Source organism: Hibiscus syriacus, unplaced genomic scaffold, assembly GCF_006381635.1.
Source record: "Hibiscus syriacus cultivar Baekdansim isolate YM2019G1 unplaced genomic scaffold, ASM638163v2 tig00109924_pilon, whole genome shotgun sequence".
Classification (NCBI taxonomy): Eukaryota; Viridiplantae; Streptophyta; class Magnoliopsida; order Malvales; family Malvaceae; genus Hibiscus; species Hibiscus syriacus.
In genome coordinates this window covers 598,551-612,979 of record NW_024062530.1, presented here as the reverse complement: position 1 = coordinate 612,979, position 14,429 = coordinate 598,551, and the positions used below count along the sequence as shown (strand labels likewise).

The following is a 14,429-nucleotide window of genomic DNA, read 5'->3' as shown; positions in this document are numbered from 1 at the left end:
GAGCTTCGACTTCCTTCGATTGGCTTCGGTTGCAAGAAAATTAGGGAAGAAATCTCGGAGATGATCAGGTTGTTGTGACCCAAGTCTACCTTTTACCACCTTTCGAATGGTAATCTCATGACACTGTCGCATGAAGCTCAATCTCCTTTGCACCAAAGGTCCATGTTTGTCACGGATGACATCTTCTGCATCTTTACGGGGACTCTCGCGAACATTTGCGAGCTCCGACGACATTACGGCTTGTCGAGACAAGCGACGGAGGCCATGCTTGTGGTTGATGCTTACAAGGTTCTTCCAGACCGAGCTCCATATCCACCTGATCAAGTCATTAAAGATCTCCAAGGAAAGTTTGCTTTCATTCTATTTGATGCTAAATGCAGTACCCTGTTCGTGGCTAGAGTAAGCTCATTCTAATTTAACCATAATTATTAATGAATACGATTTTAGTTTAAATCATAAAGAGTGAATCGACACAAATATTCGTAATTATAATTTTTCATTATACATCAACCTTTATAACGTTGTTTTATTTAACAATGTTAATAAGGACCGCGAAGGAAGCGTTGAGCTCAAATGGGGAATGGCTGGAGATGGCTCCCTGGTCTTAGCCGATGATCCAAATACTATACGAATGGCTTGTGGAAAATCCTCTGCCTCATTTCCTCCAGGTAAAAGTATTAGGTTTAATTATGATTTTAGTATCTCTACTGTGTTAAAATTTGGAATTTAAATTTTTTACTTTAATTTGATATGATTTCTTCATAACTTTTATTTTATGATGTTATTAATAGATTCAAATTGATAACACTATTAACGATTAACCGTGGAGATGAAAAGGTGAACATTTTTGTTGATTTCTTCAAGTACAATAACCCCAAATAATTTTATTGCAATAAAAATTTACTTTTATCATTTAAACAACAATGACATTATCAATTTATATACCCTAATAATTAGGGATGTGCGTGAAACGGATAATTAAAATAATAATTGGATGATCAAAATAGAACAAAAGTAATAGTTGAGATATTTAATGAAAAATATTATAACTTATCGACTGACAGTACCGAAACAATGATAAAAAAAACAACAACAACGAGGAAAAAAGAGACTAAAAAATAAACAACGATAAAGATTCAAAACTAAATAATTAATTTTTTTTTAAAAAAAGTAAGTAATTAAAATAAAAATAAGACGAAAGTTGGAGATGTTTACCCAAAGCATTAAAAGACTAGAGGTGAAATTTTTTACTCTCTATAAGCGCCGTCTAGAAGGCTCTCTATTTCTCTTTGAAGCAGAGAAGGAAACGAACTCAATAATCCAAACCATTGAGCATAACGATGGGAGGAGGTGGCGCTGGTGGTTCAGTAAAAGACGTCAAATCAAAGGCCGAGCTCGATGGGTTGCGCCAGAGTGGCGCCCCACTTATCCTTCACTTCTGGGCTTCTTGGTGTGAGGCTTCGAAGCACATGGACCAAGTCTTTTCTCATCTCTCTACCGATTTTCCCAACTCTCACTTCCTTAGGGTTCCCCTTCTCTTCCCTTTAAAATTTGGATTTTCATTATTTGGGATTTTTTTAATGTTTTTTCGTTGTTTTTCTTCTTTCTGTGATGAAAAAAATTGTGTTTTGATTGATGGGTAATGATTGTGTTGCAGGTAGAAGCTGAAGAGCAGCCTGAGATATCTGAGGAGTACTCGGTCTCTGCTGTGCCTTTCTTTGTCTTCTTTAAGGTAGAATCTTTTTATGGGTATTTTAATTTTTTTGGTACACTTTGAATTGTGGGATTAAATATTTTATAATATTTTGAATAATAGTTGGCTGCTGCTGTTCTTGGTATGCTGTGGATTTCTAATGATTGAATATTTTCTCTCTTTTAGTGCTAGTGGCTATGGAAAGAAAGAACGTGTATGATAAGTTTCACACTGATGTTGATTTAATCCATGGTGTATGTGTCAACATGCTAGTACTGAACTCGATCCAATTCTTAAACGTACCCTGAATCAGTATTGGATTAAAGATGAAAAGTCTTGTGGAATATTGATTTGATACTTATTTTTTTGGTAAATAGGGTGGGTAATTATCATTAGTTGTTTGTTCTTACACAGGAGATTCCTAGGCTATGAGTATTCCAATTGATATTTGGGAAGACTTTCTATATAGATGGATCATTCATCATGGAAAGAAAATTAATGATCATGTATATGCTGTAGTTTGTCGTAATTGGGAGCATGGAAGGAAGGTCGATTTCTGATGAAAATGATTGAATGGTAAAGAAGGCCTTAAAGGGACGCTGCATGCAGTCTAAACCTATGTTACTCGGACTCAGGTGTAAGTGTCAGACATTATGTTAGATTTTTCCAAGTTTTTCCATATATTTGAAGGATCCTTGGAGGTCACATCCACGTATCCAAGTGTTGGACATGAGTACTTCATGAAAAATGAAGTGTCCGAGCAACATAGGTCTAAGCTCATCTTAGATATACTAGAGAAGTGAGGCTAATTGACTTGTTATTTGTTAAACATTTAATTAAACTTTCCCATCACCGACCATCTTGAATAAAGGCAAGAATTTTCGTTTTACCACTGATCGAGGCTGGCTATCTAGTTGTGCCCATTTTTCATTTAATATTGCCTTTTTGAAAACTTGCTTGAAGTTTTATTTCACGGTGCTAGGTTTGGTTAGAATCCCATTTTGCTATTTAAACATTCTCAAAAAGTGATATGGTTGGCTATTTGAATGTTTCTGTCAGGATGGTAAGGTTGTTGATAAGTTGGAGGGTGCAGATCCTTCCAGTCTGGCAAACAAAGTTGCCAAAGTTGTTGGGTCAATTAACCCTGGAGAAGCTGCTGCTCCTGCTAGTCTCAGAATGGCTGCTGGCCCCACCGTCCTTGAGACAGTCCAAGATTTGGCTAAGGTAAATTGTTCAATCCAGACAGGAAATCAAATGCAAACTGGTCGATGACAAACTTAAGAAGCGACTGCAGCAGCTGATTGACTCTCATCCAGTAATGCTATTCATGAAAGGAACCCCCGAGGAGCCCAAGTGTGGTTTTAGCAGAAAAGTTGTTGATGTTTTGAAGGATGAAACGGTCAAATTTGGAACATTTGATATTCTATCGGATAACGAAGTTCGTGAAGGTTTAAAGAAGTTCTCTAACTGGCCGACATTTCCACAACTCTATTGCAAAGGAGAACTTCTTGGTGGGTGTGACATAGTAATTTCCATGCATGAAAGTGGTGAACTTAAAGAAGTTTTCAGAGATCATGGAGTTGATGTTGTTGGGTCTGAACCGAGTACTGGTGGAACCTCAGAACCCACTGGATTAAGTGCAAACCTAACTTCTTGTCTGCAAAGCTTGGTTAATTCAAGCCCAGTTATGCTGTTTATGAAGGGAAAGCCTGATGAACCCAAGTGTGGCTTCAGCCACAAGGTAGTTGAAATCCTTAAACAAGAGAGTCGATTTCAAGAGTTTTGACATACTCACAGATGATGAAGCTCGTCAAGGACTGAAAGTCTATTCAAATTGGTCAAGTTACCCCCAATTGTATATTAAAGGTGAACTTATTGGTGGGTCAGACATCATTTTAGAGATGCAGAAAAGTGGTCAGCTTCGAAAGATTTTAACCGAGAAAGGTATCGTTAAGAAAGAGACACTAGAGGACCGTCTGAGAAGTTTGATTTCATCTTCACCAGTGATGCTCTTCATGAAGGGTACTCCCGATGCTCCGAGATGTGGTTTCAGCTCTAAAGTTGTCAATGCTCTAAAGGATGAAGGTGTGAGTTTTGGGTCATTTGATATTTTAACCGACGATGAGGTGAGACAGGGATTGAAAGTGTTCTCGAACTGGCCGACCTTTCCTCAACTTTTTTACAAAGGTGAGCTTATAGGAGGTTGTGACATTGTTTTGGAGCTGCGAAACAGCGGAGAGCTTAAAGCAACTCTGTCCGAGTAACGTGGGTTAAGTGTGTTTAAAACTAACTTGGGAACAGAACCCTGGCTTCAAATCCAGACTTTTCAGTCTTGAATGTGTGCCAATTAACAGTACAGCAAAACCTTTATAATTTGTTGGTTTTGTTTTTACCCTCAAATTATCTCTACTGGTGCTTCAAGCTTGTTTGATAGTTCGTTTATCGACTCGTTTATTTAAAATTAATACTTTTCCTCTAAAAGCATAAAAATATTTATGGATGTAAAAAGATTTCAAGTATCAAAATGCGGAAACAAGTACAACCCAAAAGCTGATCTCCGAGTCTGAATGACTACAATGGCCACCAGATGGAAAAGCATACACAGATCAATGAATAATGAGGAACCAAACAATGAGATCTAGCTGGATTTAATGGCCAACATTGTTTTTGTTTCTTCATTTCATTTATTTTATCGGCTTTCATGCGGTTCAAAAGTCCCTCCACTCTTTTACCATGTCATGTATTTGCCTTCAACAAGGCATGATACATTTTTCGGTCAACTGGAATCGTTCTCCTCAGCGACTCCACGAATTCTTCCGTGTCACTAACACTGCCTTTATCACCTAGCCAATCCAAGATGCCAGTAACCACCCTGAGGTTCGGTTTCCACCCCTTATCCTCCACAAAGAAAGATAGGGCAGCTTTCATGCACTCGAAAGCTTTTTCGCCTGACCTTTATCTAGGTAACCTGCTGCCACCAGGCCCCAACTATTAGGGATGGTGGTCTTACCTTTTTCCAGCAGATTTTCAAGCATCACTTCTGCCTTCTCATGTAGACCATTTCTAATATACCCAACAATGACGATATTTGGTATCCGAAAATCATAACAGTTGCCAGATGATTCCCATTACTCTAGTACTTTCTCTGCTTCTTCCAATTCATCAAGCTTCACAAGAGATTGCAGCATAGTAACGAAACCCTTGTTTATATACCTTTTACAAGCAGTTTTCTCTAGACCCCATAATCTCAAGACCTCGGCTTTGTCTCCCAAGCTTGCGTATAGTGATATTAGATGATTGTAGCCGGTTCCATCTTTATTATCTAGCTTTCGTTCGGATTTTTTCAGTGCGTCAATTGCCTTTTCAGTAAGGCCTGCTTTATGTAAACATTGGCAACAACAGCATAAGTGTTCCAATCCATCTCAATGTGAGGTTGGTTCTCCATCTCGGTTAAAAGTCCTTCCATTCCATCGAGATTCGACATTAGACTGAAGGAATTCACACAGATTCCGTACTGAAGTTATCGGGGGAGACGTTCTCTTTCATCTCCCTCATTACATCAGGTACCTTCTCATGCTGTCCGGTATTTGTGTAAAGGCACATAATATCATTGTAAATAAGAGCCGTCGAGGCAAAACCCAACTCCATTTTCCGCAAATGAGACAGGGACTTGTCTGTCTGCTGCTGCCGTTCATAACAATTCAGAATAGCACCATATGTCTTATCGGTTTTATCTTGGTCCTTCAACTTATTAAAATAGCTTTCAGCGGAAGCAAATCCTCGAACTTTACTGATGAGCACGGCATGTTCAGTAGGAGAAAAGGCACAAAGACCCTTTCTATTCATCCATTCAGAAACCTACACACGTTAGACATCAGAAAGTAACAGAAAAGAAATAAAGTTATCCATAATCTAATGGTTCGAAGTTTAAACATTCAATTACCACCTAAACTCACAATTCCTTAACTCGAAAATTTCATGCAGATACGTATTCGACCACTACAAACCAAAAAATAAAACCCGATATGAAACAATTTAAGTGTCAAGCTACTTGCCACAATCATCCTTTAAATAACAAGTTCACATTCATTCATCCATCTCCACTTTAGGCAACAATGTGGAGCATCCAGCAACAATATTTTCTTTTCTTGAAGTTACACATTACGATTATATCAACAGTTATGAATCAGAATCAACTATTACAAGGACAATACTGAATGACTAACTCAACTCAAACTAATGCACCCGAAAAATCGATCATTCTTTCAAAATTGAAACTGTTTTCTTTCTTATCTGCTATGTTCATGATTCCAGTTATACACATACTAAAATTTGCAGGTCGGGAGTTTACTCAAGAAAACAAAGCCTCACCTTTTACTCAATCATCTCCATTACATCAGCTTACAGATTTTGACATTATTTCAAGCCAACAGTTTCCTTATTGACAAATAATCTCTCAGAAGCATGCCCCTGATCAAATTCAAATCAAATTATGCAAAAAGCTCTAGGAAACTTGTTGGCAGTGATGATGCAAAAACCTGTCTTGGCTGTTTAAAGTTCAAAAATTCAAGGCAGCATCATTCAGTTTGGGGCAATGTACAACAGAGTCACTGCATTGTTCTTTTTGGTCATTGAACTTTCAAACGTTACAAAATGTTAATTAAACAACTGTTACAAAATCGTCCCTGCTACTTATAAATAGTAATGAATTTCGATAAGCATCAAGAAAACCCAAATGCAAAAGTATTGCAAATACAAAATTTTCAAACAAATTAAACTCGAAAAATAGATTATTTAAAAAAAAAAACCTGAAGAGCCTGAGTGAAGCGTTTTCGCTTGCGAAGATCATGAATGATGCGTTGAATCTCACCGACCCGAATGTTGTTCCCATGTTTGGGCCAGTCTTCAAGCTCAGCTACAACGCTTTTGTCGGGGCTTCCAAGAGGACTGATTCTGGAATACAAAGTGCTTTGTTGACCCTGTTTGTATAATAAATCTGCTTACAAACCCATATTGTGTTTGGGATTGCAGAGAAATGAGATGAAATTGAACAGGTAGTGAAGACCCTTCGAGTAGCGCTTATGAGACATATGGGTTAATGAATATGGGTCGTTTCTTTGGCCTTTTTCTCAATAATGGGTTATGATGTTGGGTTTTCATATAAAATAAGCTCTATGATTTGGGTAATTTTTTACAACCAATAATGATTATGCACCTGATTATTGTTTTTACAATTGATGTTTTCTATGGTTATGCACCTGATTTTAACATTTGTTAACAAAATATAATGAAGTAGGATTATTGTTAACATTTGAGACTCTTATCTTCATCATCGAAGGAGACATTTCAGTGTTATTACTAATGTTGATGAGGGAAAGGTGCCACTAAGATTGTTTTGGGTATAAGTAAAATGAGGTCAGCTAAGAGAATCAATGACGCTGATTAACCTATTTTACATCAATCAAATACCGAAAAGAATAAAAATTATTTTTCATGAAACAAACGTAGCTTTAAATTTCTTTTAAACAAAAATATTTATAATAAACTTGCAAGACTAAACTCAACCATGATTGTTAAAATCCGAACATAACTCATTTTAAATAAAGTTAGATTTTTTATCCAAATTTATTCACGGGTTTACTACTTGCCTTCGTATCCTTTCAGATTTATATTATAACCCAACGTGTTAATCATATAAAGAAGTGAGGGAAGCAAATGATATTCCATAGATTCCATGACCATTGAGCACATGAGCTACAGACAATGAAAGACTTTTTCTTCGTTTTGTTTCCCATTCTTTGCTTATTTTGTCAAGCACCACACAAGTATAACCTCTGGCTACAATAGAAGAATATCAAGACAGAAGGAATCAAGCTAGCTATATAGTCACCTAGCAGTGCTAGTTTCCTGGCGATTCTTGTTGGTTCCGTGTGCCGAGCAACGCAATCCAACAGCTTAATCTGCAGAGCTTTGAATTGTGCTATTTGGGTCTGCAACTCCACCTTCTCTCTCCTCAGATTCTGGTTCTCCTCCATTAGTGTCTGACGATGAACGCTCATTTCATCGTCGATGCCATTCATGATGTGATGATCTTCGTCGGACGAGAGGAAGCCTTCAAGAAAGCAGGGAACACGCTTGGCTCCGTCCTCTTTCGAGTTATCTCCACTAGCATTTGCTTCTGACCTCTCTGAAACTTGTCGTGCTTGAATTCCCATCTCCTTGATGATGTTTTCTTAAACCCCTACTAATTGCCAAGAACAATTACAACATTTTGAGATTATTTCCCTTTTGGAAAGATTAATGATTTATTTAATTATGGTTTTAGTCCTTCTACAATGGTAAGATTTATAATTTAATCCCTACAAACTAATTTGCAAAATTTGAGCCCCTATTTCTATAATACCTCTATTTTTTTACAATATAATGCCCTTATTTAACATCATTGCAATTAAAATTATATCATGAATTTTTCTCAAAACACTTGGTTCTTCTACCATATTAAGATTTAGATTTTAATATCTATGTATTAATTTCACATAATTTGATCCTCTAATTTTATAACATCATTATTTAACGTTATTAAATATTTCAATTAAAATTTTAATATATTTTTTTATAAAACCTCATTTAGCACGATAATTTGATCCTTCAATATGATTATTTCAATTATAAATTTTTTAGAATAAAAATTAAATTAAATGAAAAAATGAAAAAAAATACCTAAATCATATTATGATTTAAAATTTCCATGAGATACGATAGTATCGTAACATCTCATGTTAATCCATTATTAGAATTTTTGCATTGCTAAATAGGAAAAAAAACACGTGTATGAAAAAAGTTGAAAATATTGTTGGGAGAAAAGAACTGGGCTCTGGAAAGGAAAACAACTCACATATGTATTAAGTTGGCGAATAAAGCTAGAAAAATTATTGTGCTTGAAATATCTAGGCAAAGTCAGTTCCGAAAACTCCGCCGGCGACCACACCACGAACCCCGACCCTTCATCGTTCCACGACACTATTTTCTTGCCACCGCTATCCTCCACAGCACCACCTTCTTCCTCTAACAAAGCATAAGTCTTGGACAGAAACGGAGCTGGCCCTTTGCTCCGGGGAGACGAGCTGGTCTGATAATAACTCATTTCGCAGCTCATAAGCACGTCCCTGTTGAATGATAAATTAATTACTAGCAAGTCTTTTCCTTTTATATACCCTAAAGAGTTAAAGCGCGCGCCTTTGTTTTCTACAACTTTCTTTCGTTGTTGGTGTATATTTATGTCACGCCTCTTGAAAACTACCGGTGCCGTGGAAAGTGGTTTGCTTTTCTCTGTATTTCTTTTACTTTCTTTACTCATTTTCTTTATGTTTTTTTATTGGCTTTGAAATTCAGATAATTCAACTTTGTTGTCAGGGACAGTGGCTTGAAGAAACAATATATATATATATATATTCTATAATGAACAGTTTATTTTAACTTATTAGGCGAAAGGGTTAAGACATATTGACACAACATTGAAATGATAAAGATTTCCATGCATTTGAGCACATGGGAATTTTTTTTATAATTATTAATATCGGATGTGTTAAAATAAATTATTCAAATTTGTTATGATTTGGTCTGAAAATTTTAAGTGTAACTCACTTAATGTATAAATAAATTGGGAGAAATCAAAAAATTATTGTTAGGAATTTGAAGAGGCTCAATTGAATAACTGAAAAATGTGAAAGGGGTGAATTGATAATAAAATGTTTAGGGAGTAAGAAGATAAAAATATAAAACAATAAACATAATTATTTATAGTGGTTCGACTTTTTAAATAAGTCGACATCCACTACCTTAGCTTTTCACCAATGATTTTCTAACAAATTCACTAATTTGTTCTTTTTTTTAAGGATCAAGAGATAACCTTTACACTCCCTATCTTTTTCACTTGGCTAAAATAGAACCAAACTTTTTTACAAAAGGATAAAAAGAAGTAAACAAATAAATCTCTCAAAGGTAGGGTGTTTACAAGAATTAAGCTCACACAAACACAATATTTACAAATGAAATGAAAATAAGAATGAAAAACTCTTCTATTGTGTTTGATTGATTTGATAGGTGTTTCTTCACCTTTCTTCAAGTGTCCTCAACTTATATTTATATGTTGAAATGTTGTTGTGGTCGTTTCTAGCCGTTGGAGGTGTTTTGGAGCCGTTGGGGATCAATTTTCGTTAAAGCTGCCTAGAACAGAGGATATCGGTACTCCTAAAGGGAGTATCGATACTACCTTTGTTATATTTAAATCAACTAGACATTATTAGCCGTTGGGGCCTGATGGTATCGATACTATCATACAAAGTAGTATTGGTACCCCTTTGGGTATTGGTACCATTTTTACATTCTGGAATTTGAGCAATACTGGTAGTATTGATACTACCTAGTGAGTATCGATACTTCCCTTACCTTTGATATTGGTACCATGTGAATAATATTAGTATGTTCATGAGGTATCGACACTGTAAGAACAATATCGACATTATTTGTCCAGAAAATTATTTTGTGCTCAATTCCAAGTTTTAAGAACTTTGAATTATTTTTGAAAACTTTAACAAATTTAATTCAAATCCAAAAATATTTTCCTTAAATTGTTATATTAAAATATAGTTCAACTATTGAGAGAAACAAATAAGGATATATAATAAATGTGTGAGAGACGAATCTTATGATACGATAGAATAAGATTAAACGAGAGTATTTTATGTGTTTATATATATATATATACTTCTAACGTTTTATGCATTCTTGAAATATTTTTATATTTATTGTCGGTATATTGAAATTTTTTCTCATTTATCGTGACATTTTCTATTTAAATTCTTTTACGTAAAATTTATATGTACTTTTTTGTGATTTATTTTTTATTTATCATTTTATTGTAAGACGATCTATTATCAATTATTTTAAATCAAATAAATTAATATTTTTTTTTACCTAAATCAAGCGAAAATTATGAAAATGAAGAGGGGGAAAAAACAAAAAGCACCCAAAAGATTAGTCAAAAACTTGACTACTGATTGTTTGATTTCTGTGAAACTTCAAGTTGCATGGCACTTCTATTTTGTGTTACACGTGTTTTATGTGTAAATTTAAGGTTAATCTTTATATTTTAAGTTGATCAATATTAATATTTATATTGTTTGAATTTTAAATTTATAACCTTGTATTAAATGATAAAAAGATAGTATGACTAAATTATGTATATTTAAAAGGCTTGATGAAAAAAATGACTAAATCATACTTTTTGTTCACTTAAGAGTTTTAAAAAAAAATTCGTTTAAAATATGTGTCTAAATTTTCTAACATTACTCTTTTAGGTGCATATACCATAATGACCGTTTAAAAATACTGTTATTCGACATGTATTTATATTTTTTTTAAAAATAAAAATTAATATTGATTTTCTATACAAAACAGTTTTTAGGGGGAACTAACCCCTAATCCCCGTCCCCCGTTCACCGGCGAACATCCCTTAGTCTATAATTCTTCCTCTTTCAATCGGAACCCATGCTCTCAGTTTGCATCACATCTACCCAGCAACAAGCTCTACAATAATATTTTGAACTTTTGAGGCCGTAACAAATTTAAGCTTCCAAAATCCAGTTAAAAAATATGCAATCACGAAAAGAAGACAAACTAAAATTCAAACCTAATAACCAAAATGTAATCGAATACAATGGCGAATCTATAAATAATTTTTAGGATAATACATATATATTAATAATATAATTTTTTTAATAGAATGGACACAACTAAAATTTTAAAGTGAGCATGATTAATAAAATAGATAATTAATCGAAAAAAATTTGAATTTTAAGGTATACATATATGGATCCACCACCTGACTGAATAATATGTTAAATAAGTGTGGTCAGACTTAATGAAAATAGGACATGCATGATTAGCTGTCGTTCTCAACGAATTTGAGTATGTGAGATTTTAGAGATTTAGGGTTTGAAAATTTAGGAGCGACGGTGAAAGTGATGGTCGGTCAGTGGGTAAATGTCGATTGATGGGTGGCTATTTGTCAACGGAGGTGGTGGCCGGAAATAATAAGCGGTGGTTGGAAAGGTTTTTTTGTATGATTTAACAAAAATGGTTTTTTTTTTTAAATTAATATTTTTTTTATTAATTTAAAATAATAATATTATTTTATTTTTATTTTTTAAAAGTAAAATTTTGAAAAGAATATAATTGTGACATGTGAAAGATAATAGTATTTTTTAACGGTCGTTATGGTGTAGCCACTTAAAAGAGTAACGTTGAAAACGTTAAACAATTATTTTGAACAAAAATATTTTAAACACCTAAAGTTAACAAACAAAATAATTTGAACACTTATTTTTTTTATTATGCCTATTTAAAATGATTGAATTAGAGAATATGAGTTAAATTTGTAACCTATCCACTATATCGTGACTAATGGTATAACTTAACTGAACTGGTATCATAGCTATTGTTTAGATTAAGACTGAAAACTTAATTTTTAAAAAATATAAAGACTAAAAGTGGCCAACTTAAATTATTATATAAAATCCGAGGACTACAAAATAATTTTGCCACGTTAATTTTTCTTTGTTTACTTACAATAATACAGTTGTTTATTTAGTTGAAATGTGTAAAAGATGTTTTTCTAACTATTTTTTAGATATTTATTCTGTCAAACAATTTTTTTTTAAAAAAACTTGACTTTTGATTGTTTGATTTAAGTGAAATTTCAAAGTTAATGTATAATACATGCAGAAAACTAGGGTTTGTATACATAAGCGTATATATACATTAAGATCCAATTTTTTTTTACAATAAACACATATGTATTAATAATATAAATTTTTTGTATAAATGAACATAAATAAAATTTTAAGACACAATCAGTAAAATTAATGGATAACTAACACAAAAAAAAATTAAATTTCAATGAACACCCTAAAAATCACATACATCCACCATTATACGTAAATGGACACAAGGATCACATAGACCACTATAAATTTTTTAAAAAATTAAATTTTTTATAATTTAGATTTATTTTATATTTATATTAATTTAATTTCACACTTTTAAAAATTAACAATTTTACATATTTTAAATTTTTACATCTCCAATATAAAATCTTCCCTTCCATCCTTTTTAGTCGAAATAAATATGAATAAATATACGAAGCTTTCAAATCATTCATCCCGACAATTTTAAAATTAATAGAAGAATTAATTGCCGTGAAAGTTTGACCACATGCAAGGATTTGCCCTAACTTTCTTTGTAATTTTGTCCCATACGATTTGATGTGCCGTCATTGATTGATTTCTTTGATTTTTATTAAAAATAATTAGGTAAAATGATGACGTGTGTTTCATAACTTATTTTTGGTCATTGAATTTTAAAAAATAATATTTTAATTATTTATATTATTATTTTATAATATTTTGATTATTAGGAGTTCGAATATTCATATTAATTTTAATCATAAAAGACATAACTTTAACAGTTTAAAATCAATAAATTTTAATCATAAGATTCAAGATTCTCATATTTCGTATTGTTTAGATATGATATTTTTTAAGTATTTAAATATAATATTTTGAACATACTCTCTTAGGAGTAATTAGTGATAAGTACTACATGTAAGTGCTCTCATTGGCTACCCGGCTTGTACTTACACAATTATTTTATCAGAAGAATGCTACTTTCCTAAATAAAATTTGTATATTAATTTATATAAATAAATTTAAAATAAGTAGTATTCCTATAAGACTACCGATTAAATGTCATCATTAAATGCTTATGGAAAAATCACAGTTGTCAATTAAATAGCAGTGTGATTAGTGCACTTTTTGGGTAGGGACAGGAAATGTATGACTTTATCACTTAAATTTCTTTTTCAATTTTTACTAAAGTTTAAATTTTTTAAAATATTTCACCAATTTTTTCATTTACTTCTATTTTAGTCATTTGATAATTAATTCATAAGTGAAAGTATGATATGATAATCACGTGTATTGATTTAGATTACGTTTTATTAATATGAAATTTATGTGTCATTTATATAATTTTTTATTTTATCTTCTTCCTCCAAATAATATTTTTTACAACTTTATCTTTATGTCACACTAGCGTTATAATTATTATTCTCAATTGTTTTATTCAAAAACTTACTGAATCAATGAACTCGTCTTATTATCTCTTATAACTCTATTTATTTATATCTTTACTCGAAAAATTATGCTAAAACTTCGAGTTTCAAAAAATTTCTTAAATCTTAGTCGATTTGAAAGACAGACGAAGAAATATAATATCCCAACAAAATTTGAATAGATTAAAAACTCAATATCACCCGACATATACCCATGTCTAGACAATTAAGATATAAAAAAATTGATAGGATTAGAGTAGGTGGCACACTTGATTTGACTGTTAAACTAGCGTTCAAACAAGATTATATGGTCGTGAATCAACCCAACCCACTCCGTCTTTCCAATAATTTCGCCTTTCCTTTTCTTTACACTTTTTGCTTTATATATATTACGGCTGAATTTCTTGTTATATGTTGTTATTTTATTTATTTATTTATCGGATAAATTTTGAATTTCATTTATCCAATAAAAGTAAATAGCTACAGTATTACAATACGACAGGCTGTACATTTTCGTATGTGAGTAGTTACAAGTTTCGGTAGTTATGTGTAAACTTACCGCAA

The 14,429-nt window shown here is 32.6% G+C and overlaps 1 protein-coding gene and 2 pseudogenes across 1 annotated transcript; 1 reads left to right on the top strand and 2 right to left on the bottom strand.

Annotated features, from left to right (window-relative positions):
• The first annotated feature begins 1,257 nt into the window (after positions 1-1,257).
• LOC120210498 (monothiol glutaredoxin-S17-like) lies at positions 1,258-3,997 on the top strand. Its single transcript, XM_039209224.1, is given in 5 exon segments — positions 1,258-1,526; positions 1,658-1,732; positions 2,753-2,958; positions 2,960-3,457; positions 3,459-3,997. Coding segments are annotated over 5 exon segments (1,464 nt in total). The 5' UTR covers positions 1,258-1,340; the 3' UTR covers positions 3,958-3,997.
• Positions 3,998-4,393: 396 nt separating this feature from the next.
• On the bottom strand, positions 4,394-7,435 carry LOC120210422 (annotated as a pseudogene).
• A 68-nt stretch (positions 7,436-7,503) lies between these two features.
• LOC120210421 lies at positions 7,504-8,853 on the bottom strand (annotated as a pseudogene).
• Between the last annotated feature and the right edge of the window lie 5,576 nt (positions 8,854-14,429).